At 40.2% G+C, this 26,153-nt stretch overlaps 1 protein-coding gene across 13 annotated transcripts in view; it reads left to right on the top strand.

The window, feature by feature from the left end:
• The window catches only part of RBFOX1 (RNA binding fox-1 homolog 1), a 2,017,010-nt gene that overhangs the window by 839,461 nt on the left and 1,151,396 nt on the right, over nucleotides 1-26,153 (top strand). For all 13 annotated transcript variants that reach the window (XM_034670396.1, XM_034670397.1, XM_034670388.1 and 10 more), the window contains one exon: nucleotides 938-1,000. In XM_034670396.1, the coding sequence (XP_034526287.1) occupies nucleotides 938-1,000 (63 nt within the window). The remainder of the gene's footprint in view (nucleotides 1-937; nucleotides 1,001-26,153) is intronic.

Below are 26,153 nucleotides of genomic sequence, written 5' to 3'. Positions count from 1 at the left end.
TAAGAGGAGTAATAGAGCACTAGATGGATATTCTAGAACCCTGCAGATTAATCCCATCTCTGCTACTTATGTGTCTCCCAGAGGGCGAAAGGGTCAGGATCAACTGTCTTTTGAGTATAGGGTGCCATGGAAGTCTTTCAGATCTTTAGTAAATCTTTCTGTTTGGAGATGACCTCTCCCCCAACTCACTGAATTTTATGAGACTGTAATGGCCATTTGCATTTTGTATGATATTTGGTTTATTTAAATATCAATGAATGTGGATTTTATTCCTTCTGATTGGGTGATTATAGCCATGTTTATGAAGTTGATTACTGATGGGGCCCCTTATACCACAGTTTTATTCATTGCAAAATGGAGTCACTTTGAATGTTAACTATCATGGGATTGAGCATTATAGAATCCTCGAGTTCTAGAGTTGAAAAGATATTTAGAGTTTATTTCATTTCACCTAACTCCATGCAGGAAAATGCACAATAATATCTCTGAAAGATTGGCTTCTCGTCTTTCCTTGAAAACATCCTGTGGCATAGAGCTCATGGTGTCAAGCAAGAGCATAGCAGAGTGGTTCTGAACTTGACGTCCAATGGCCAACTTCAAATCCAGGCTCTACTATCTACATGCATATTTTGTGCAACTTACTTGAGCTGTCTGAGCCTTGGTTTCCTCTTCTGAAATAGAGAAAATTGTAACACATTCCTATTGGAGTGTGAAAGAATTAAATGAAAATATATTGAAAGACTTGATCTTAATCATTTTCTTCTTCATCATCATCATCACCACCACCACCGCCACCACCACCATCATCGTTGTTCAATTCACAGTATCAAGAGCCTATTTTAGAGGTTAGCCAGATGTGACTATGACAAAAAAGGTAAAGGCACAATACAAGAATAAACTCCTCGATCCTAAAGTCTTCTGCTCTCTTCTTCCCTAGGAAACTGCTCAAAGAACTCATGCCAGTGGAACTTACAGCTTCCTGGATCGGACTCAGCATTCAGTAAGTACGACCACTTTTGAACCTTCATTACATAAATACATCTATTTCTTTGATCGTGTTCGAGATGAAAAGCTCTCTTCAGCAGGCCTGAAGTTCCCACAAACACTGTGCTGCCTGCCTGTGTCTTTTCTTTTCTTTTACTGCATTGGATTCAGAGGTGAGGGGAGGGTTTGCTAGGCAGAACCCCCACAAGGAACACAGGAAATGTGTGTGCGTGTCAGTGGGTTAACCCTACCACTACTGGCTGGGGGTTAAAATGAAATGTGCTTTTTTGTCCTTTTGTTCCCTAAGCTTTTCTCATTAGGAGATATCTTGTCCCTCTCTCCCAGTTGCATGACCCTGCAAAGCAGAAAGAAATGCCAGCAAAAACAGATCAGTTAGCGAGACCACATATTTCTTGAGGCATTTAAGAACAATTCATTTTGGGCCAGAATTCATTACTACTATATAAAAATTACTGCAGAAAAAGAAATTCGGTACTTTAAGATGCTGGGGTACATTTCAGAACTTTCATTTGTTTTTAGCAAGTAAGCATTTTCCGCCGTCTGCCTTTCTCATTGTGCACAAGGACTTGATTTTTGGTGAAGCCAGCAGTATTTTCTCCGATTTCCCCGACCGTTACTTTTTACGATGCACTAGCATTTGAGGTGGTGGTGTTGGTACACGAGCATCTCCGTAAAAATCTCGGACATCCACTCTCCTCTGCAGGAGTTCTCTTGGCAAACAACTTGTTCCATGAATCAGTCTGTAATTATTTAACAGTAAATATCCAAGTTTTAAAAGGCTAACTAAAGGAAATACATATTTTTTTTCAAGATGAAGCTTCCCTTGTAAGGTTTCAGAGTTTTTTTTAACATGTCCTACTTCTGAGATTGGTGGAATAAAATTTGATGCATCAAATATCATAAAGGGGCAGGTAGAATCCGAGGCTGGGGGACTCCAGGCCTGGAAGAGGCTGATCAAAGGGAATTCTTTGCCCTCAGTGATACTGCATGACTCCCCTTTTGGCTACAGAATTTGCATATGTGAATGGTAGAAGAAGGAGGAGACAGAAAGAAAGAAAAAAGATAGTGTATTCCCTGTTTGCTACATCAGAATGACTTAGCGTAACCCTGATCAGCCAAAGCTTGTATCACACAGGATTAGACCCATAGCTTTTGTTCCCAGTAATAAAGGAAATTTCGTGTCTAATTCCCTACATGCCACATCTATCTTTCAGTGCCTTTGAAGTTCAGGCTACAGCATTTTCTAAAAACTGCGAGGTTTTGTAAGTGAAAAGGAGGGGCTGTTTGGCATGAAGTCTGTTCAAATCTATTTGGTGTAAAGTTAAATAAGCACATTATCTTTTTCTGTTTCAAGCAGTATCCTTCTCTTCTCATCGATGCCTTTGTGGTGCTGGAGCAGGCAGGGTAGGCATGGAGGGAGGAAGGTTTCAAGGATGGGTTTTCAGACTATTTGCGACCCTCCCACCTTCCTCTCTACCTTCTCAACATGATACGAATTACTGCTTCTCAGAAAGGAATCCATGTTCCAGCTCTGGATTGGGGCTGAAATTTCTAACCTAGGGGAGGCTCTGGTCCCCGAGATAATTAGTACAGTGTTGTAAGGAGCTCCTGTTAATTTGTCTTTGGATATGGTATTTCCATATCTACGATTGCAGTCTAAAGAGGAAAAAATTATTAATTTGCTGCTCCATACCAGTGTGTAGATATCTGATAATTAAAAAAAAAATAAAAAGGGAAGAAATGGAAAAACTCCTCACTGGGGATATTTAGACCGGCTGTCCAATTTCTGTGTACCTAATAGATTTCGATGCTTTCCTTTTGCTCAGAGCTTCACTTGAGCAGTGAACCTCGGTCAACGTCCAGGACCAAGAGGTTACTTCCCCTAGAACCAAGATCAAGTTCTAGGAGGTTGCTTTGTTATCAGGAAAGCAGATGACCTGAAGTCTACATTGGCCATATACCTGGGTCTTGTGTTGTCCTCACCAATTACACGTATGGTACATTGCTAGTTAGGAAGCTTCTCCTTATGGGATTTTACTGGGAGGAACAGCTCTGCATTTAGAATTTACATATCTATGTCATGCCTGTGCTGATGTAGCTGTCCTACCTTGGTCTATGTCAGGGTTTTGATATTTCTGTTGGCTTTAGAAAATCAATGTCTATTTACTACTTCCGAAGTCTGGTTATCTTTCATTGTTTAATCTTTTCCAGAAAGTTCCATTTGCATTGGTGCCTTTTAGCTGATGTACATGATACAGAGTTAGCTCATACAAACTGATATCTACGTAGGATTTTCGCTCTCCACATTCCTTTGTGATCTGTAGGAAACCTACAGGAGGCTGGTGATAATAGGGTCCTTGGTTGAACTTCAGCCTCAGAGTAATTTCCTCCAACTTTTAAATTTAAGTTCCAGTGGAAGCCTTCCTTAGGTCTCTATCTTCTGTCAGATTACACTTCCCTGACATCTATATCAGAATTATAATTTATTAACTAATTGACCAAAAATTAATTTAATGTTTGCCTTTTTCTTTTGTCCAGTGCTCTCCAGCACAACTTTCTGTCATGATAGGAATATTGTTTCTCTGTGCTGTCCAGTATGGTAACCACTAGCCAGTTATGGCCACTGAGCCCTTGAAATGTAGCTGCTGCCACCAAGGGACTAAGTTTATAATTTTGTTTATTGTTAGTTAATTGAAATTTAAACAGTGTCATGTGGCTAGTAATAATCTACCACATGGTGGGACAGCTCTAGACTGGAGGCCCCGTGAATACAAGGGCCAGTTCTGAGTTTTCCATGCTTGCATTCCAGGGTTATTCTCAGCTGGTCTATACCAGTGTAGACATTGTTTGGTAAACTGCTGCTGTCCCGAGCGCCTAAGCATCTTCATTCCCTGCAGTTCCATATGCATTATTTCCCTACGTGAACCCTTGATCCAGAACGAAAGAGTTAATGATCCTCCAATGCCACAGCATATGGTCATTCTAACTGGTTGGTGTCTGTCATACTCTGGTTATTAGACAATATATAACCTCTGATTCCATCCACAACTTCTGCTGAAGTACTGGCCATGGTAGACAGTACTTGCTGGACATAGTGACAGGTGAGCACATGGAGGGATGGGGGGATGAATAGATGGATGCATCCCACCTTCTGCTGGAGTGTTATGTATGTAGGAGAAACAGAATTGACATTAGACAGTAGACTGGTCTGGGTCTGCATGATGGCTGTCTTTTGTCTTCTACTTGCTACTCTAATTCTCGTTCAAAGCCAGACGTCTGCTTTGTCAAGGCCTAGATGAGCCTAGAATAACACACTCCAAATCTGTCACTGAATTCCCGTGTCATATGCAGCACAGGTTGCTGTGTATCTGCACTTACTTCTGGCTGTTGCTTCTGACTCCAAATGACTAACACTAAAATCAGACCACACCCTGCTCACTCCCCTCTGGACACCATTCTCTCGCCAGGTAACCCAATCCCGAGCTTCAGTCACCACCGACCGTGTCTTGATCTTCATCTACCACCACGAGAAGAGTGAGGCCTGGGCCTGCCGAACCCCCATTTGCATGCCCTCTGTTGGCATATCACTCCAGGTGCTCTTCCTCGAATGGCAGTGAAGTCTTCCTAAGTGGTTTTAGTGCCTAAAGCCACCATCCCCTGGATTCCATCCTAAATGTTGGAGGACTGCGATTCCCGAAACATGAATATCATCTAGTTAATTGTTCAGTTAACTAGTTCCTTTCAACACTGCCTTTTCTCTGAGAATGCCTAGATACCTTATATTCTAACCAAACATGTTGATCTCTTGAATTCCAAGTGCATTTACTTCTTGACTCCAAAATATGTTACCTGTGGTCTTCCCAGCAGGAGAAATCCTTCCTTATTCTTAGTCTGCACTTCAGTATTTATCTCTGTTAAGACTCTCCTGAAGAAATGTGTACTTTAATTCCTTGATTCCCCTTGTAGGATAAAGAAAATACTAAGCCTGTTTTCAGTGTAAAAGTTTGACCCTGTGATAATATTTTTAGAATCCGGACTCTGTGGAGCAGGCAAAGAGTAGAACAGTGTAAGGGGAAGAGAAAGAGAAAGAGCAATGGTTGTCTTGAGAGAAGTGGAGTTCTGTGAGTTAAAAGTCAGCAGATTGCCTGGAAATGGGAGAGGTCAGCCATCAGCTGAATACAGGAGGGAGGGGGAGCGGGAGTAGGAACAATATAAGAGCATTAATTTAAGTGACGACCAGGCCTAGGGTGGGTTTCATGCAAGTTGATTTAGAGTCTCATGGTGGAGAGGACACACAGAATGATGCCCTCGTTTGACCTTCCCGTTTGCTCTGACACTTGACCACCCGCCACCCACCACCAGACATCCGTGTTCACTCATTCCGTGTGTGTATCTCTTGTCTCTTTCAAGCTGCTGCACAGCAAGCTCTGTAAAATCCTTCCTGCTCTTCTAGATAAGGACTGGGAACTCAGGGGATCTTTTTGATTTAAGGAGTGTACAAGACTGGGAAGCATGGGAGAGAGTATAGGCAGATAAATAAAAAAAAAGAGCATTTCCTTGTTCTCCTTATTGTTGAACAGAGGAATAAAAAAGGAATGAAAGTTACAAGGAAGGTGGGTATGATCACAGCATTTCAGGACTATGGATAACAAAGAGACAAGCCTAAAGTGGCACCCCACTACCTGCCTCATTATTCTCCATCATGTCACACATTTAACTCTTCCATAGCACTCCTCACATGTTCTAATTATCGTCTTTATTGCTTGTGCATTATCTGCTTCCTCCGCTGGGCTGGAGGGTCTCTGAAGGCATGATGTGTGTCTATCTTGCTTGCTTCTCTATCCCCGACACCCACAAAATATCTATATCTATATCTAGAGTGAATTATTGAGTTGTGTGGCTTACTTCTGTGAATGATGATCACTCTGTGATGTTTTGAAACCATTCTTTTGTCATCCATAACCCCTCACAGCGCTCCCATGCCATACCTCCAAATCTAGATGGTCTTTGAAAAATCAAGTCAGCCATGATCATGTCCTGGCTCTGTGAATTGACATGTGATCCTTGACACATTGACCAATCTGACTTAATTTTTTTCATTAAATAATAACAATAATAAGGAATTGAACTAAAATTGTCTGTAACTAAGACCCCTTCTGACTTGGAATTCAGTGAATAAACAAGAAAGATAGAAACGAGGCCACAGAAGACAAAGTTGAAGGGAAGCATCATTACCTCAGGAAGGCAGAGGGTGTTGAGTTATGACCAGCGGTAGCTCCTTCCCACCCCCCAACTGTGGGCAAAAATGAACTCATTGTCTTCTGGACAAGAGGATGGATATGCTAATTAGGTCTGGGACTAGTACAGTACTGATATGCCATTTTCTGTTTACCGTGTTAATAACTGATATTGATACAGTTTGGCCCCACCCATGGGTTGCATTACAGAATCAGAGGAAATGAAAGCAGGTTTTACCCGCAGCCTCTACTGCTGGAGCTCGTGAGGGGTGAAATCTTTGTATTCATCCTAATTATTCATTAGTTCCCAATAGAATGACCTGAGGAAAACACTATCTTGGGGTTTCTGCTAAATCTCTTCACTTAAGCTCAAGATTAGATCTGCTTGCTGTTTCTACTCTGCATTGTAATGTGAGGGTGTTGGAGACATTGGTGGACCTGTAGCAATGCCTGGAAATTGCGAATGACAGACACACACAAGGATGTCTGGTTAATAAGTTATAGAAACAAGGAATTTGGTTTTTCCGAGTGGAAGAGGCTACAGATTTCTTTTGAGAAGCTCCAAAGCAAAAAGATAAACTTTCCCCTAGTGCTGACAGCCAGAATATATTTTTAAAAAACATGTGGCTAGTTTCTTTCGAATTCAGGCAACTGTTTCCACAGATGAGGATTCTTGCCTCAGAGGGTGCCAACCCCAACTCTGTGCTGGGCATACAGTTGGAAGTAAATAGATGATAACAATGACAAGTATTGTTGTTACTCAGAACAATTCCATAACTGAGAAGTAATCCCTTCTGCTAAGCGGCCTGTGTGTATGATCACTGGTGAGGTGGGTCACTCATTGGACCTCAGTTTCTCTATTTAAGAAGGATAAATTATCTTGAAAAACTGTATTGTGGTACATTCCAGCCCAGGGTGCCATGACATTGATATATAAGTCAACAGTCTTACTCTGGTAGTGTTACCATTCATTTATTCACTTACAAATAGCTTTGGGTAAATTATGTTGGATTTTTACTGAGTGCTAGGGATGTTACAGTGAATGGGACCCTGAATTTATGGTAAAACTGTAAAATAAAATTTAAAGCAAATAAAACAATCCAAATTGTATTGGTTATCATGGACTAGCTAGTCATAGACAGGAATATGTGTTGGGCTCAGAATGCAAGGATATGATTAAAGTTGTCTCAGATAGGGGAGAGGGCTAAGAGTTGTCCCTGTTACATGTAGATTCTTCTTTTCCATATTCTTGGGTCAGGTTTTTCCTCTCAGAGCTGGCTGGCCTTCCTCACCCTTCCCTGAAGTGCAATGCCCTTGCAGGGTGCTTCCTCCCCCAGCAATGACCATTTACACTCCACAGGGCCAGACTCTCCCCACCAAGTCCGTAAACCTGCGCTCTGTGCAGAATCAATGCCCGTTTACAGCTGCTAAGGCATTAATAACAGAAACGTCCCTGGCCATGACCTACCTGAGTCATTACACACTAATCATCGGAGGCAATTTCAAGCAGGTTGACTAGTGATCGGTGTCCTCCTGGCGTCCAGGTAGGAGGACACATGGCTGCCTTCACAGCCCCTGAACAGATGGTCTGAGAGCGTAATCACACACTACAGCCGGTGTGGGTCTGGCTCCAGGAAGGGGAATCTCCATGTCTTGCATGCAAAGCTGTGCTCTCTCACCCAGGGCTCTGCTCCAAGTGCCTGCCTTTCATTTCAGAATAGAATCCAGGCTCTCCTCTAAAGACATTGAGGAAACAAGGTTTACCTGTGCCTGGACTGTTCTAGCATGCACCAGTGCCATGAAGCTGGTTTAATTCCTTTCCCACTTTTCCATGTAATCCATCTCCAGATATGTGCTCCAAAGCCATGGTCACCATGGACTTGTGATTTGGTGTTATAATTTCTTCCTTTAGTTTTAGCTTGAGCTTTTTTGTCTTTTTGATCTTTCTCTATCACTCTCTACGATCATAATTTTAAGGGTTACACAATGTATCATCAGGGTGATGTTTTATTCCTTTACTATGGGATATCTAGGGGGTCTCTACTCTTTTCACTAACACTATTATTGCCAGAGTTAATCACTCAGGGTCTGTAGAGTTTTCTTCCCTCACATAATTTCCTAAGGATAAAAACCCTAGAGAGGAATTGTATAAAGGAAATAAGCATCTTTATGATTTTGGATGCATATTACTAAATCACTTCTTAAAATGGACTGTGTTAATTTACAGCCAGTTCATTGTCTTTTAGATTTTCTACTCTTAGCTGCCTATGTTTTAGTTGCCTAGAATGAGGATTCAGATTATATGGGGTTGGAAATATGAGTCAGATAAAATCTTTACCTTCAAAGAACTCACAGAATGGAGGGAGAATCCAGATTAGAAAAATAACCCATTGTTCTGTAACATGTTAAAGCCTTAAGGAAAAAGGAGCTTCAGAATCCATGAATTCTGGCACAAAGCATTATTTTTGAGACTAGTGGAAGACTCACTCTCTTTGATGCTATTTCTTGATTAGAGTTTTGAGAGTTTGGAAATCAAGGGTCTGATGGCTTTAGTCCTGTGTATACTTGTTATATCCATAAATTCAGGTATAACAACTTAGTGACTACATTGTATTCTCTGGCTAGCTTTTTGGGCTGTTCATTCCAATACACGCTGAAACTTTTGTTGGCAGAAGTTCATAAAAGTTGTGCATTGCTAAGACAAGTAAGCTGGGAGTCTTTGGGCTTGTGTGCTCAATAAACCCAATGGGTCACAGCCAGTAGTTCATTGAGATTCCAATAAAGGAAGCCGCGGTCTTAGTGGACAAAGCACAAGATGTTAAGAGAAACAAACGGAGATTCAAATCTTGGCTCTCTGTTTACCACTTCTGCAAACTTGGGAAAGTTACTTACCCTTTCCCAGACCCAATTTCCTCTTCTGTAATGAGGATGACAATGGCCACCCACAGGTTACTTGTCAGGATTAAATAAATACTCCTTTTTGCAGGGAGAGGGTTCTTTTTGGGAAAAGCCTTTTTGGGGTGGAAAGTGGACCTCTGAGAGCATAACTTGGGCAGTGATCGATTCAACGAAAGCTAGTAGCAAAAGTAATGCTCTGTTTTGGTTGGAGAAGACCTTATGGTGGTTCTGATGAGGAAGAAGAGAGGAGAGGGAGTGAGCAGAAGAATCCAGCCTGGAGGTGGGTGGGAAGCTGATACCTGAGTGAAGGGCGGGGCCCCAGAGGAATCAGGAGCTGTTACTAAAATTCGATTTGAAGCCCTTTGCTTTGCTGTAGACTTAATCCCTCTCCCTGTCTGCCCCATCCCCATACCACCCAAGAATAAAACTAACCCCTTCCTTCAAAACAGTTAAAATGTTTTCGGGAGTGGGTTTTAATGGAAGTTCTGTGAAATGCTCAGTTCTGGCCTGAGTCCATGCAGCAGATAACAGGTGTTGTCCTTAGCAGTTCTGAAGATAAACAGCTAATGTGTTGGAAATGCACTCATGGGCACGGCCATGGGCTAAGCATTTTCATGCATTCTCTCCTTTTATCCTCACAATGACCTAGTGAGATAGGTCTTCCTAATTACTGCTGTTTTACAGATGACAAAACTGACCCTTGCGCGGATTGCTCAGAGTCAGCTGGCTTGCAAAAGTGGAGCTGGGTTTCAGCTGTCAAGTCCACGCCTTTGACTGCTACACTGACCTCTTTCTGTATGCATGGCCCTGGGTCCGAAGTACCAATGGGACTGTACAGTTGATTAAGGAAATAGTGGCAAGGAATTTTGGCTTCAGAGAGATTTGGAGATGGTGGTGTCTAAAGATCTCAGCTAATGTCTAGGTTATATTTGTAACTTTACTTCTTTAAAAAGTGGATGAAGTGGTAGCAATAAAGAGAAACAATTCTACTATAGGGCTCTCATTCCTCTTTCTCTTCTGTGTGCATTAGCAAGAATGAGAACATGAAGTACCGTGCACTGTGAACATGAAAACTGAAACATTGTCTGTGGTTACCAGGGACTGTGCATCAAAAAAGACTCTTGTTAGCACGGGCAAAGTAGAGAGCCACTGAAAGCCACAACCCCGAGTTTTTCTGATGCCCAACATGCCTATAGCCTCGTGGTGGTTTGACACTCCCTCAAGGTTTTAACTGGGTTGCATCTGAAGTTTCATTCTGAGAAAAAAACAAAACAAAACAAAGATGAAGGACTCCCAAGCACATGTGTGTGTGTATATATATATATACATATATGTATGCATGTATATATATGAATTTTCGTATACTAATTTTAATAAATATTTTAGTAATTATGGGGATAAGGTAGTAAAAGGATTGCAACTGTTTCAATCTAAAGTAAAAAAGACCTTATTATTCAGAACACATGGTCCTACCACTGCATGGTGGTGGCTGACACAGGCTGCAAGCTTCTTTTCTAAGACTGATACTGCAAACACGTTTGAGGGGCCTGCAGGTGCCATACCTGCACAGAGCTCCTGAGAATCCTTGTGCTTCTTTGCATCCCCCTGAGCAACCCTCCCTGTGCTGAGCTCAAAGTCATTGACAGTACTCGTCAAGCCTTCTATTACCTGTGTGAGAGTTTTGATCAGGGGTGTGGTCAGAGGTGAGGAAACAAAGCTGGCCCACCATTCCTGTGATTCTCTTCGTCATATCTTTTCTGTAGGAATTGCTCTCTCTCACTGTATCAAGCAAGTAAGTGGAGCCTTTCTTTCAGTCACTCAACAAATACACATCAAGCGCTCTTCTGTGCCAGGAATGGTTCTAGCTGCTGGGGACACAGTGAGAAACGAGACAAACGAGTTTCCCGAACCCATGGGCTTAAATTCTCTGACAAACAATTACATAAATAATTGTATAATTATAAATTGTAGTAAGTACTGTGAGATAAATGCCCAGCATGTTATGGGAGTCTGTGCAGAGAGTATAGTAATTTAATTTGGGTGGTTAAAGAATTGATATTTAAGATGACACATTCTAGGGAAACGTCTCTGGGCTATGGCAAGGCATTTGGGGCTTTTGAGGAAGTCAAAGAAGGTGTGGTTAGAACAGAGTGCTGCAACGATGTTGAAAGAGCAGACAGGGGAGAGATACTCATCAATTTCGGATTTCAGATTTTACGGTAAGTGCCATGGACAGCCATCAAAGTATCTGAAAAAAATAAGAAACATTATACTTCTGTTTTTTAAAGTATTACTCTGGCTACTATACTGAAGAAGTCTTAGATGGAGGCCAAGTGGAAGCAAGGAGAACAGTTAAGAGCTGTATTGAAATAGTCTGGGAAGGAGGAATGACATTGGTTTAGAATGGGATTGTAACCATGGGGGTGGAAAAAATTTCAAGGATCCTATCTCTCTGTCTGTTTTTCCTTCCTTCCTTCCTCCCTTCCTTCCTTCCTTCCTTCCTTCCTTCCTTCCTTCCTTCCTTCCTTCCTTCCTTCCTTCCTTCCCATCATCTATTCAACATCGCATAAAATCCAGCCATTTGCTCAATTCTTTAGTGCATCAGTGACCATTACCAGTGTATTCTAAGCCCCATAGAAATCATCAAACTTGTTTTGTTTTCATTTTTTTAATTTTTTTTTTTGTCCCAGGAATGGATAAATCGTTTTCTTCTTCCCCTACTAAAGTTTGCTTGGAGGCAGTCCTGTTGGCTCCTGCATTTCCCTTTGCTGCTGTCACTGGTTTTACCTCGGATGACACCATTTGCTTTACATAAGTTCTTCATGCATTGAAGGCTGACATTCTTAATAGTTCTGTCAGCCGTGTTACAACAGGCTGCTGAAAAGATATGAGTGATGCCTGCAGGAGATAGGGCCGTCTCTGCGGTTTGTGTAACACCAATGGGGTGTGAGGTAGCAGGAAAATAATTAGTTGAGTTCGATGTAAATAGAAGGTGAATGAAGACACCACTAATATGTGGATGCCTCGGAGCTGGGGTGGCCTGCTTCATTTAAGATTTGAGGAAGAATAATTGAATCAATAGCTATGAAAATGAAAGCAATATTAAGAGACTTTCATGGCAACATGTAAGGCAGGAAGAGCTAAATTCAATCAACGTGCATTTACTGAGTGCTTATTATGTACCTGTCACTGTGTGAGGCATTTTAGCCAAACTAAAGGGGAAAAATAATTGCAAGACATAAATAAAGCTTTACACTCTCCGTGGGGAGTCAAGATTTCAGGACATATGAATGCTTCAAGCATATATTAGAAAGGTTGAGTAGCAATTATAAGCTACATTAGTAGGCAACACTGTTAGGGATAGCAAGAATAACAGTGAATATAAGACACATGAGTGACTCTGTGACTATGGTTAATTTACTTAACCTCTCTGAATGTCAGTTCTGTCCTTTATAAAATGTCCATATCACCACATGGAGTGCCATTATGTCTTCATATATGCACACGCACATGTAGACACACACACACACACACACACACACACACACACGGATGCTGGTTAGGGTTTCTCAGGGCTACATTGGTGGTATTGGGGCAGGAAGGTGGATAGAGAAAATGTGCTCCACTAGATATTTGGGTTTTAGTAGTATACTATTTTGGGGAATTATATGGAATATTCTGGATGTTAGAGAAGAGTAAGTCAGCATAAAGCATGTCATGGGCTAGAACAGTAGTCAAGTGTTGGGAAACATGAAGATAAATCTTTTGTTGACTATGTCTACTTCTTTCCATAAAATTATACAGCATATGTAAGTCAGTATATTAGCTGCACCTTACTAAGCATGGGCCATCCTAGTAGATCTTAGTGTCATTTGAAATCATACTAAGAGTATTCAGTGTATTTCATTATTGATGCAGTGTCATGCACTGATATTCTCAAGGTTCTAACGCCTCTTTCCTATGGTATGTTCTTGTATGTTGTTGAAAGCTATTTTTTTACATCCAGTACTTCTATTTTTTTTTAGTCCTAAGATTTCTCCATTTGTAGTCTGTTTTTTATTCACTGTCTTCTTTTTAATCTCTTTTTAGCATCGTAACTTCTCTCTTGTCTCATAGCCTTCTATATCATTTATCTAATTTTTCATTAGTTTTTCATTCTTGATTTTTCAGAGTCCTTTTTTATGGAATGATCCAGGGACTTTCACCCATCTGAAAACTCTTAAAATTGTAATTAAAAAAAAAAAAGAAAGAAATGGATACAGATATTTTTTGGTAAGCTCTGTTAAAAACAAGACAATAGGCCCCAAATAGAGCTGGTTCTGCTAAGTCCCACATAACCAAACTGACACTTGACTTAATTACAGCTTCAGCTCTTCCAGAACTGGAATCTTAAGCCAGTCACTTGGAAATTACCTGAGTAGCACTGGTTAGGTACTCTGCCTGATAGATCCTGCCCTCCCCCAAGGAAAGTAAACTTGACATAACCAGTTGCTTCTTTGGTTACTTTAACTGCCTAATTCCTGCTTCCTTCCCTTAGCCTATAAAAGTCTTTGGCCTTGTACAGCCTCTCAGAGCTCCTTTCTATCTGCTACACTGGGTGCTGCCCAGTTCATGAACTGTTGAACAAAGCCAGTAAGATTTTTAAAATGTATTCGTGTGAATTTTGCTTTTTAACAATTTCGTTGAGTTTAAAATAGGTGACACAGATTTTAATTTGTATCTCATAGAGGTTATAACTTGGCTTTTAAAATATATAAATGAGTGCTTAGAAACCTGTAGTTTCTAAAATAATACTATATGTCATCTTTCAGTTTTATTACTTATCAATTAATAGAAAAGTGATTTTTCATATCACTAGAGGATTTTCTATTTCCTCATTTGCTGGAGAAGTAAAAGAAAGCCACTTTACGCTAACTCTTAAAAAGGACATAACTACTTAAAAGGGACATAACTACTATATACCCTGAGGGCTTTAGGACAACTAAAATGAATTAAAATTACTTTAGTTTTGGAGTAGGTGAGTAGGAAATGGAATGGTTAGACTCAGAAGGATTTTTCTAGAGATAGATTTTACCAGCTGAATACATTTGCCTTGATTAAAGAAGGAAATAAGAACTTGGAGAGGAAATCCAAGTATTACAATTGTGTTCCTTAGAAATACTGGCGAGTGGTGCCAAGGAAGAGAAGGACAACTTGTCAGTCACTTGAGAAAAATAGTTTTATTAAAAGCCAACTGAAGGTGCCAGAATGGTCATTGTGTAGTGATAAATAAGATTCAATATCCCATGGATTTAGGTACCCTGGAATCTGGGTGTTTGGATTGGGTCATAGGGAGTTTTGTGTCTAGGCTCAGTGAAGTAAAACTCTATATAGACAGAGGGCAGGCAAATATATTTCTTCTTGCTTGCCAATTCTGATTAGTAAAGACTCCCTGTAGTTTTGTTGAGAAGAATGCATCTGAGCTCAGCAGGAAAGTGGTGTGATTGATTAGCAATGTCTTCGAGGGGTACAGGCACAGGAGAGTGGTGGCACGTGTGCCAAGTCTTACCATCCTACCCTAGACAGGAGAACATTTTTCCCTTGTGGTCAGAGAGGGGAGCTGTTTGCTTCTGGAGACTTATCTACTTGATGTGATGAATAAATATTGGGATGATTTCATTTCACATTACTGTCAGTCAAGAGGGAGCGGTGCCATCCTAGTGTCTCAGGAGTAAGGTTACAGTTCAGTGGGGGATACCCATTAGTATTTCTAACCAAATTCTTTTTCAACACAATGGTTTAATTGCAAGAAAAATTGCTTAGGGAATACTGTTTGATGGGGTTTAATCAATTTATGCTATTGGATTGTGCTATAGATTACACTGTTAAACACACAGGACAGACTGGGAGACGTGGTTCCATTAATTTCAGGGAAAGGTGACTCAGAATGGAATACAATAGCTTTGAGGATGGTTTTCTCATTTTTGAATTTGTATGGGCCCCAGGTGGAAGATTTTGGCACTGTGTGCTGCTGTATCCTTCATGCATCTCTCTAAGCAGATGCTTTATCGGAGAAGAGAGCCAACAGAGGGAGGAAGTTGTAGAGCTGTGCTGTTGGTGAATCCACCTAGGGAGAGTGACATTTCTTTAACCAACCCTGTTAATCCTAGTGAAAATGTAGTACAAATGAAAATAAATGAATAAAAATGAAAAACATGTCATAAAAATATGTAAACTGCCTCGCAGTATTGTATGTATCTATCATTACTACGTGGGCATTGCTTGGCTCCCAGGTGCACAATAAGCATAAGTGGTGGGTCGGAGAAGCCGTGAGCCGGGGCATCGGAGCTGATGGACATAGAATCAAGCCACCGTCTTTGAAGCTAGCTCCTGACACCTGGTAGCTTCTTGACCTACTGAGCTTTGGTTTTCTCATCTGGAAAATGAATTAACAGGTCATAAAGTTTCTATAACTGTTTCTATCCTTAGTCCTATTTGAATATGACGACATCGTGGCTCAGAGAATTCAAGATTCATAGGCAATAGTGGCAGAGCTGGATTAGATGTTCAGAACAACGTTGGAAGAGCCAGTACATCATGACGTGCTGTACAGAGGACTGGGTTTATTACCAATGGAGGGCTGGAGTTGAGCCTAAAACTAGTGCTCCAGCTCTCACCTCATCATACCCTATCTGTGGGATCTTTGTAAATCTTACATTTCCCTCAGCCTCAGTCTTCTCAGCTGGGGTAGCCCTGAGATTCTTTAAAGAGCTGGTGTGAAAATTGAATGTCATGGTACATGTGACAACAATGTTCATAACAGAACATACCATGCAAATATAAGGTAGCAATACATGCAAGACCAGATGTATAGCTACAAGAGAAAGTCAGACAGGACTGAAAATCCTTTAGCCTGTGCGTGAAAATGATCTATAATGAGTTATTTCAAAGTTGCTTGGAGCCTAGTCAGTTATATCATATTTGATAAATATCAGATTCAATAAATATCATTTATTGAAAGTCTGCCATGTGCAAGTGCCTGTTCCCATTTTCTTTTATGATGAAAGGCAGCCTACAATAAAATCCTTATCCTTAAGGACCTTAAAATTGCATCAAAAAGAGCATTTTTCAATCTGACCCATTTTTTTGAAACCTAAAGTTTAGAGCATTTCTTATTATTCAACAATTTCTTTCCATGGGGATATTCTAGAAATGCTTTACAGTTATGTATATTATGAACTTGTACATTTTTCAAGAAATGCACCCTCTGGCACATCAATCCCCCTTTTTCTCACTTTCCAAAATACCAAAGAAAGATGACCCTATGATGTCTGATGGCCTCCCTTATCCTTTAGTGGCACATTTGGAGTCAAGATGGTAATGCCAAGTCTTGTCTATATTTTGCCTTCCCAGTAGGAATGGTTTCTGAGAAGTGAATCTGGGGTGAAAGATATGAATCACTGCCATTGTTGTGAAAAGCCAAGGTTGTACCAGAGTGACCCAACCTGAGGCAAGCCCCAAATGTGAGCAAATGAGAGAATGAGGATATAAATATGTGTTGTGGTCCAGGAGAGTTGGGATCATAAAGGAGCTGAGGTATAGGAATTGGTGAAAACAATTGATTCAGAAGTAAGTCTATAAGCAGATACCACTTTCCTACATGCAGCCAAGCAGAGGCAGATGTGTCGGCTAAAAGGATACATGTTGTAAAGGAGCCAGTACCACTTATTGTTTCTATTTTTTCTCTAATAAATGTCATAGGAAAGACTAAATGATCATTTGGTACCGTGTATCTTTGCAAGACCATCTCTGTGAAAAGTGTTTCAAAATAACAGCGGAGAGCACCATAGAGAAAGTGTCCTGCATTGAGAGGAAATCTCTTTCTTTTTGAATATCCCTACAAAGATATCCTTTATGTCCCCATGGTGGGCCAACATTTCCTGGGTACCTGGTAGTACATATAAGGAAGGCAACTAGCACTTGTGTCAGTCCCAATTCATGTCAACTCCCTAAGTGGGTAGCTTTTTCATAAAAGGTCAGCAAAATAAGATTTTGATTCTCACGCTTTGTTTTTTGTTTTGTTTTGTTTTTTGTTTTTTTTCTTTTGCTGTGAGGTCTGGACATTAATGGACAACATTATCCAGGAAGTGTGTATTCCACATATCAGACACCTTTAGGTAATATTATCTAGCAGTGACAATAACAAGAGTTCTTCATTTGCCATGAAACATAATATTTAAAGAACATTTTATTATCTCCAACCCCTCATTTGAATGCCTTCCCACTCCAATACACAAACGTGTGCATGGTTTCTTTATGTTCCATAATTATAAGTTTAAAAAAAATTCTTTTTGGAGTGTAGTTGACATACAATGTTACGTTAGTTTCAGGTGCAACACAGAGAGATTCAGCATCTCTGTATTTTATGCTGTGCTCACTGTAAGGGTAGCTACCATCTGTCACCATACAATACTATTAAAATATCATTGAGTATGTTCCCTATGCTGTACCTTTTGTTCCTAAGATGTATTCATTGCATAACTGGGAGCCTGTATCTCTCACTTACCTTCACCCATTGTGCCCATCCCCCATACCTCTTCCTTCCGGCAACCATCAGTTTGTTCTCTGTATGTATGGGTCTGATTCTGCTTTTTGTTTGTTTGCTTATTCATTTGTTTTGTTCTTTAGATTCCACATATTGGTGTGGTATTTGTCTTTCTTCGTCTGATTTATTTCATTTAACATAATATCCTCTAGGTCCATCCATGTTGTCACAAATGACAAGATCTAGTCCTTTTTAATGGCTGCATAATATTCGTGTGTGTGTGTGTGTATTTATAGATAGATAGATAGATATAGATAGATAGATATAGATATATAGATATACATACCATATCTTCGTTATCTATTCATTTGTTGATGGACACCTAGGTTGGTTCCATATCTTGGCTGTTGTAAATAATGTTGCAATAATCATAGGGCTGTATATATCTTTTTAAATTAGTGTTTGAGGGGAGCCTGGGTGGCACAGCGGTTAAGCATCTGCCTTCGGCCCAGGGCGTGATCCCGGCATTATGGGATCGATCCCCACATCAGGCTCTTCTGCTATGAGCCTGCTTCTTCCTCTCCCACTCCCCCTGCTTGTGTTCCCTCTCTCACTGGCTGTCTCTATCTCTGTCGAATAAATAAATAAAATCTTTAAAAAAAAAATTAGTGTTTGAATAACTATAAACTTTAAAAGTGATTCTATCAGAATTACCTATTTTTTCTACCATGTTCCTACTTTGACAACTTACCATCCTTAAAAGTTTACTAAGGCACCATCCATAGCAATCCCTGAAACTACTTAGTAAATCAGTCTATAGATCCCAAAACAAAAAATCCAGGGGTCTGCCTAGGTAGGAATCTGAATTTTTAACAGGCACATAACATGATTTTTGTTAATTTTAATGTTGAAAACTATAGCCTCATACAAATAAAGTGAAGAGTAATTCTTATACAATTGAATGTTGGGACCAAAACATTTTGTTAACCTTGATCATGGATGAAATTTAAGTTCCTACTTTTTATAAAGAATACTTGAAAGGTTAAAAATTCCCGATAGATGATACCTAGGTATGCAATTTCAATTTTATTCCTCTTTTAAGACACACAATAGCACCCAAGAGACCTGAAAGAGTTAATTCTCCAAAGAACCAACTTTTCAAAGATGGTGACCATTTCTATCATTTGTTTAATTTTGAGAACACAGAACATTTCAAACCCTATAGAATTTTTTCAGAAAGCATTTAATATTTGCTTTTGAGATAGATACACGATAAAGATTTTCTTCATTGAATGATTGAGTCAAAAACTCATTCTTGGGGCGCCTGGGTGGCACAGTGGTTAAGCGTCTGCCTTCGGCTCAGGGCGTGATCCCGGCGTTATGGGTTCGAGCCCCACATCAGGCTCCTCTGCCATGAGCCTGCTTCTTCCTCTCCCACTCCCCCTGCTTGTGTTCCCTCTCTCGCTAGCTGTCTCTATCTCTGTCAAGTAAATAAATAAAATCTTTAAAAAAAAAAAACAAAACTCATTCTTATAACTTAATAGGAGGAAGAAGGAAGATCAATCAGAAAGGGTGGTGTGTGGGGCTATACCTCTAAGAGACTGGTATAGTCACAGAATTGGGTAATACCCAATTATGTAGTAGCCTAGGATCAAGTTATTTGATTAGATAAAAAGGTCAGGAGTGGAAGGGAATATCACTAGAAATGCATGTGCATGCAGAAAAAGACTATGGACAAATTAAATCCATTTATTCATTAATGTTTTATTGAGTGCATCTTCTGTGCCTGGTCCTACACTTCTGGGAAGGCCGACTTGACAGGGTGACCAGATATCCCAAGTTTCCCAGAATGAGGGTTTCTTGAGAGGTGGGACTTCCGTTCTAAAGCCATGCAAATTACCATGATTTGATTACTTTTGACTCAAAGAAGTGTTAATAAGTGTGATGAATATTACAGATGCTAAGGGATCATGAATTAAGGGATGTCCAATTATCCTCACTGAGGAATTGGGAAGGACAGGAGTTGTCAAAAAGTCAGGCATCACTCACCCATGACCTAAATTAGGAGCAGGAGCAAGCGGGAAATAGGGACATTCAAGGGAGAAGGAACAGCATGTTTGGGGGGGTGTATGGCAGCACAAGCATGAGGCATTCCAGAAGGAAAAAAAGGCAAGGGATGGAAAGTGGTCCAAAATGAAGCTGCAGGTGATGAATATTCACCTTTTATAGGGCCTTTTAGGGAGGGTATGTATTAGCTGCCTAGTGCTGATGTAACAAATTATCACAAACCCAGTGACTTGTCCAACAACACACATTTATTGTAATTCTGGAGGTCAGGAATACTAACTGGGTCTCACTGGTCTAAAATCAAGGTGTCATTCAGGCTGTGTTCCAGGTGCTTAGAAGCTGCCTGCATTCTTTTGTTCCTGGCCATCTTCCATCTGTAAAGCCAGCAATGGTGGGCTGTCTTTTTCACATCAAATCACACTGACACTGATTCTCCTGCCCCTCTCTTTAATGTTTAAGAGTTCTTGTGATTGCACGAACTCACCTAGATAATTCAGAATGACCTTCTTATCTTAAAGTCAGCTGATTAACAACCTTAAGTCCATCTGCAACCTTAATCCCCTTTGCCATGAAACATAAAATATTCACAGGTTCCAGGAATTAGGATGTGGACACCTCTGGGGGGCGGAAGTGGGGAAAGGTGCATTATTTTGCCTACCACAGGGTCTCTTGTGCTAGATTTGAAGACGATTTGGAGAACTATCAAAACCTTTCTTTGCAGTGGAGTATTGGTGGCCTCTTTACATTTTAAAGGATCACTCTGCTGCATTCAGGGATGGCAAGCAAGCTCTGCATGGGAGGACCTTCTGGGAATCTGTCCTAGTGCTGCAGGTGAGAGATTTTGATGGTCTGGAGGAAGGTGGCACAGTGGAAATGGACCCATGCAAATGAATTCTGGCTGTATTCCACAAGGGGAGTTGCCATGCATTAGAGAGAGATTCAGAGCAAGGGAAAATGAGGAATCCCATGTATTTCCATGTTTTGTTTTGTATTTAAATGAAGAAGAGCACTCACTGTAGGAGGGGCTGGTTTGAGACATTGCTGTGGAGGAGATAATGAATTCAGCTTGTCTTTGCTGAGTGGCATCAAACAGAGGTCCAGTAGGGTGTTAGGGATACACTCCTGGGCTTCAGAATGCACAGTCCCACTTTTTTTTTTTTCTTTCCAAATATAACATTTATTCCTCCAAATGCTTTTGAGAGATGTGTTTTGTATTTGATAAATCTCTCCTGTGCATATCTTCCAATTTAGCGATAGGAGCCTTATCAGGGCTGTTTCTGCTCATGGACTAGTCTATGCTAATCACCTTGACATTTTGTATTCATTCGGTGTGAGAGGACCGCTTTATCCTGCATTGATGGGGACACTTGTTTCTAATGAGAAATCTGATGAAATCAGGTGCTTTGAATACAGAACATGTGCAAACTTTTGTAGCTTTATAATTCTCCTGGAGTTTGTCTTTTCCCTTTAGGAGAACACCATGGTTGGTTTTGACGCAAAACTACATATGATAGTGATTTCTGTCTGATAAGGATTTCACTTTAAAATCCATCAAAAGGGAAAAGTGACATTTTCCAGTGGGAAGGTGGGAGAATGAGTCTTGGTCTGTCTTGAGGTCTCATTCCCCTCATCCACTCTGTTCTTTTCACAAAAGATCATCTCATCAGCAATTCAGAAAAAAAAAAAAAGAGTCTTTTCCTTCTTATTCTCATTTTCTGACATTCTTACTCTAAAAGTCATTATTAATGGAGAAAATTCTGCCTGTTAGGTAATCTGTGTCTTCCCCTAGCCTGGTGGTATTTCATTATCATTTAAATATGCCACCCACTGCTCCTTCTAAAACCTTTTGAATGGAGGGTCATTAGTGGATTTTTTCCCCCTAAATTATGCTCAGTGGTTGTTAAAGCAAGTTGGTCTTCAGTGAAGCTCTTACCACATAGAAGAAGTAAAGTGGGGATTGAGATAATTATCTGGATAATTCAGCCTCCTGTTATCTCCCCTGAAATGGAACATATTTCTCATTCTCTGTTTTTTCTTCCCTTTCATCCCTTATGGGTTATCTTTGCCAAAGAAAGGCACTCATGTTTCCATGCTGCCTATAGAATGTAGTACATTTTTTTTAAAAAAAAATGTTTTTTGATGTGCTACCTAATTTTTTAAAGGCATGTCAAACTTCTAATACTACATTTTAAAGCAGAGCTCATCTCATGATTTGGATCAGCCATCTTTTTCAGTCATTCCAGGGGATGCATTCTCTTTTTCCATGCTTAAGATTCCCTTTGGGCTGAGGATTACTCTAAGCCTGGACTTTGTCTTCATTCTTAAGAATCATAACCCCTTGAGAATTAAAGATGCTTCTTCTGCTGTAAATTGTCAAAGGTTTTCAGCAGGTCTCTTGCTGTTATGAATATCAGCTGGGCACACTCTATTTTTAATCTTAGTGGGATGACCTTTCCTGGGCACCGCTGAGTGCTGTGAAAAAAATGGATCAATCATTCTTGATTCCATTTCCCATACCGAGTGCCAGGGAGCGGTGACCCTCTTTGGAACATGGAAACCATCACTGGAGGACCTACTTCTAGGGCCGGCACTTCTGGTCTTAAGTAATCATTTTGGGCCTCAAGTTTTCATCTGTAAAACAGGAACAAAATATAACAACATTTAAGGTATGGTTACGATAAACTGAGATTTTTAAAAAATGAGGATGCTGTAAGACATGTGAAATATTCCTCTATTTGCCTTCCTTCATGTCTCCCCTTCAGTAGACCCAGAAAAGCAGCTTCTGTCATCCTTGTCACACTATCTGAGTCCCAGTGATGAGGCAGACATAACCCCAAAAGTGAGGACACATTGGAGAACAAAATTGAGTCCCCACCCTCATGGAGCTTATGCCCTAGAAGAGGAATCAGAATATAACAAATAAGCAAGTAAATACTCATTCTAGTGCCAGATAGCGTTAAGGGCTCTGAAGAACAAGAAATCAAGGGTGAAAGAAGAGAAGTGGCCAAAAGGCACCATTTAAGATCATGTCTGGATGGTGTCAGGGAAGGGCTCTTTGAGGATATGGTTTTTGAGTGGAGAGCTGAAATAACTCCATAACTGAGGCTTGTTTTGAGACTGTTGATTTTAATCATGTCCAATGCTGGCTTCTCCCGTATATCACCAGAACAACCTCTTGATGAGATGAGGCCGAGTTTCCTATTTACTGAATTAAAGGAGAACACAAGCTACCTCAACAGAGCCTTAGTAGTGTCTTGGGAATGGACAAAGTCAGGATATTTATTGAAATTTAGAAGTGTATCGAAAGTGGGTCTTTCCACATGGGACTTACCTAGGAGTGCAAAAGAATTATACTATAATAGTTTAGGACTGATGGACAGAACAAGGCAAGGATATTGAGATGAGGAGTTCAAAGAGTGTTGTGGTGGAAGAGTCTGATGCTTTCTTTGAAAAGCTGATGGATCTTTCAGGAAGTTTCTGAAATGAGCAATAAAGTCATTTGGATTTTTAATTTCTGGGGCAAGAGTTTCCCACAGTAGTAATGTTATGTGATGAAGACAGTAGAATAGTAAAGTCACAGTAATGTAGACGGTGAGCAGTAGATAGTTGATTCTCAGCCACCACTATCATCATTATCTGCTAATGTTTATTGTGGGCTTTCTATATCCTGAATACTGTGCTTGGTACTAAGGATAGAGCAAGGAGAAAATAGGCATGTTTCTTCTTCCTCATGTAGCTTATAGTCTCTCTGTGGAAAAAGACGCTAAACAAATACTTCACGTTAATAATTAATTATAAATGTGATAGATGCTGTGAAGGAAAATGTCACTTGCTTTGACAGTGTAGTATAAATTGGAAGGTTCTGAAATGGTCTGTGTGTCTGGTAAAAACTTCTTGCATATGCATAGATGCTAGCTGGAAAAGAGGCAAGGAAGGGGTTGGATGAAGGGGACTAAATCTTAAAAAACAAGGAGAAACTAAATGTCCCTATATATCAGTAAATATTATATCATTACGTTCGCACACAGGTTGGCACAAATAATACCCTAAGATCTGTTCACAGTACACAGTGACAGTGTTCAGAGTCATCCACATTGACACAGTCAATCAGCAATTGCTTGGCCCATTCTTCTAACTAAACAGTAGTTGTTTGTTGAAAGAATGAGTGAATGTTGAATTAATCAGCACTGTTGAGTTCCTCAGTGACCTCCAACAGCTCATTTGCTTATGCAAAGCGTACAGAAGCTTGATAGAAGACTTGTTTGCATCCTAGTGTAGCCCACTCAGGAATGCAAGGAAGCAGGCAGAAATGCCTCTCACCGTCATGCCTAAAGAGCAGGATGGAGATAACCCAGCCTGTTTGTACCAAGTGATTGATTTTAGCTATCCTAGGCTTGGAACTAGCAAACAGGGAGGAGCTGGGAGTGCTCTGAGTAAGGTTGTATCTTAATGAATTGGTCTCTGTGGTTTGAGGTCTTCACTCTTTGCTTTGAGCAGTGTTGGAGATGAGATTGCCTCGTGATGAAATATAGGGCATACATGGGGTCGGACTGTCTAGGTTTAAATTTCAGCTCCAACATTTAGAAGTTGTGTAAACCTGACCAAGTTTTTTAACTCCTTCTTGCCCAGTTGGCCCATCTGTATAAAAGAGATGGTACCAGTAACATCATATGGTTCTTGAAGGATTAAGTGCAACACTTCAATGAAAGGAACTTACAGAGCCCAGAATATAGTCAATACATTATAAATGGCAGGTGCTGCCCTCATGTCAAAGGAGAGCTGTCCATTCCCTTGTTCCCCTGCACACACCCTCTGAGAAAGAGAACAGGGAAGAGCTGATTTCAGTTAGCTGGTGCATTGTAGGGCATAGTGATGGGCATAGGCAGATCTGCTTGTATTTGGAAATCAAGCACTAGCAAAGGGATTCTTATCTTGAGATTTGAGTCCCGATTTTATCACGATCTTACAGCAGGTTTCTTCATGGAAAAGAATAACAGTTGGCATGGATAGCTGATGTTATGCCATGGGTTGTGTCTCTTTCAAAATCACATCTGAAATAAGCCTTTCCTTCTGTGTAGCTGAACCAAACACATCCTTATTTTGACTTGAATTTTAGACAGGTTTAGAGGAGCTGGAATAAAGCAGGAAAGTGCCCTTCAGGACTCAGAACAGATAAAACTTTTTGTCATCCCCTACCTTGCCAATGAGTTGAGTGTGGAAGTCACTTGGCTGATAAGGATGGTGACATATTTTCTCTTTGAGGTTTTATCAGATAAAAGTTGTGCAAAGCTCTATTTACCATCCACTCTGTGTTTCAAATGGATAAAAACAAAAACCTTGAAGATGTGAAAACTGTGGTGAAATAATGTACTTTGAAAACTTTGAATGAGTATGAAGCTACCCTGTAGCATTAAATAATGAGTATGAATTAAAAGCTCAAATATTGAAATCCCTTAAACAAAACCTTAGAGAAAAGCTCACTTCTTGGCATATGTCACTGATGGATGGCAAACTGTTTAGGATAGTTTACCAGGATAATACTAATATTCCTAGTACTCCAACTCCAGATTGCAGAGAGTACAGGTGCAGTCTTAACTGAGAACACACCTTTGTCTCTGGAGAGCAAACCTGGCATGAAGAGTGAGAGCTAAGCAGAAAATCCATGGCATTTCCCATGAGGAAAAGAACAATGTGAGTTGTGGGCCAATCGTCCAGGGTAGCCTTGGCTATCTCCAAAATCACTACTCATTATTTTTCCATACTTATAGAAGAGAATGATTAATGAGATTTCCAACCCAAAGGATTCAGAGGTTCATGGAGGTAAGATGGGAAGGGAATTTTTTTTTTTTTTAATCTATAGCGTTCTTACTCTCTATAGGTGGTGGCACTGGGGGCAAACTGGGGAGCTAAACAGCTTGAGAGCTTTGTGGTGAATTTAGTATGTGTCCCTTATCGACAAAACAAATGGAAAACACTAACTTTACTGTTAATTACATTGCTATACTCAACTTTCTTACTCAATGTCCTTACAATTCCAAGAAATCCCAGATTCAAGAACAGGGGTCATTCCGTTAATACTGGATTAAATGTATTCATGACATATAGACAAAACTAAAATGTGGAATTCATACAAACCAGTATAATCTAGAATGTATTCCCCAACTTTTCTGTGAGTACTCATTTTGACTTAATTATTTACAAAGAATGTTAACTAAGGTGGTGCTTGTATGCCAAAAATGACACCCATGTATCTATATCTGTACTGATCTAGCTATGAACCACCCTTTCCTGGTGACTTTTTAAATTCCTTCTCTGTTGTTAATTACCACCACTTTGTAAGTACTTAATGGGCACCAAAGCATTTTTCATGTATTCTCATATTTAATTCTCATTAACAACCCTAAGAGGTAGGTGGCATTCAT

Source organism: Ailuropoda melanoleuca, chromosome 10 (assembly GCF_002007445.2).
Source record: "Ailuropoda melanoleuca isolate Jingjing chromosome 10, ASM200744v2, whole genome shotgun sequence".
Lineage (NCBI taxonomy): Eukaryota > Metazoa > Chordata > Mammalia > Carnivora > Ursidae > Ailuropoda > Ailuropoda melanoleuca.
This window is presented reverse-complemented; position numbering and strand designations above follow the sequence as displayed.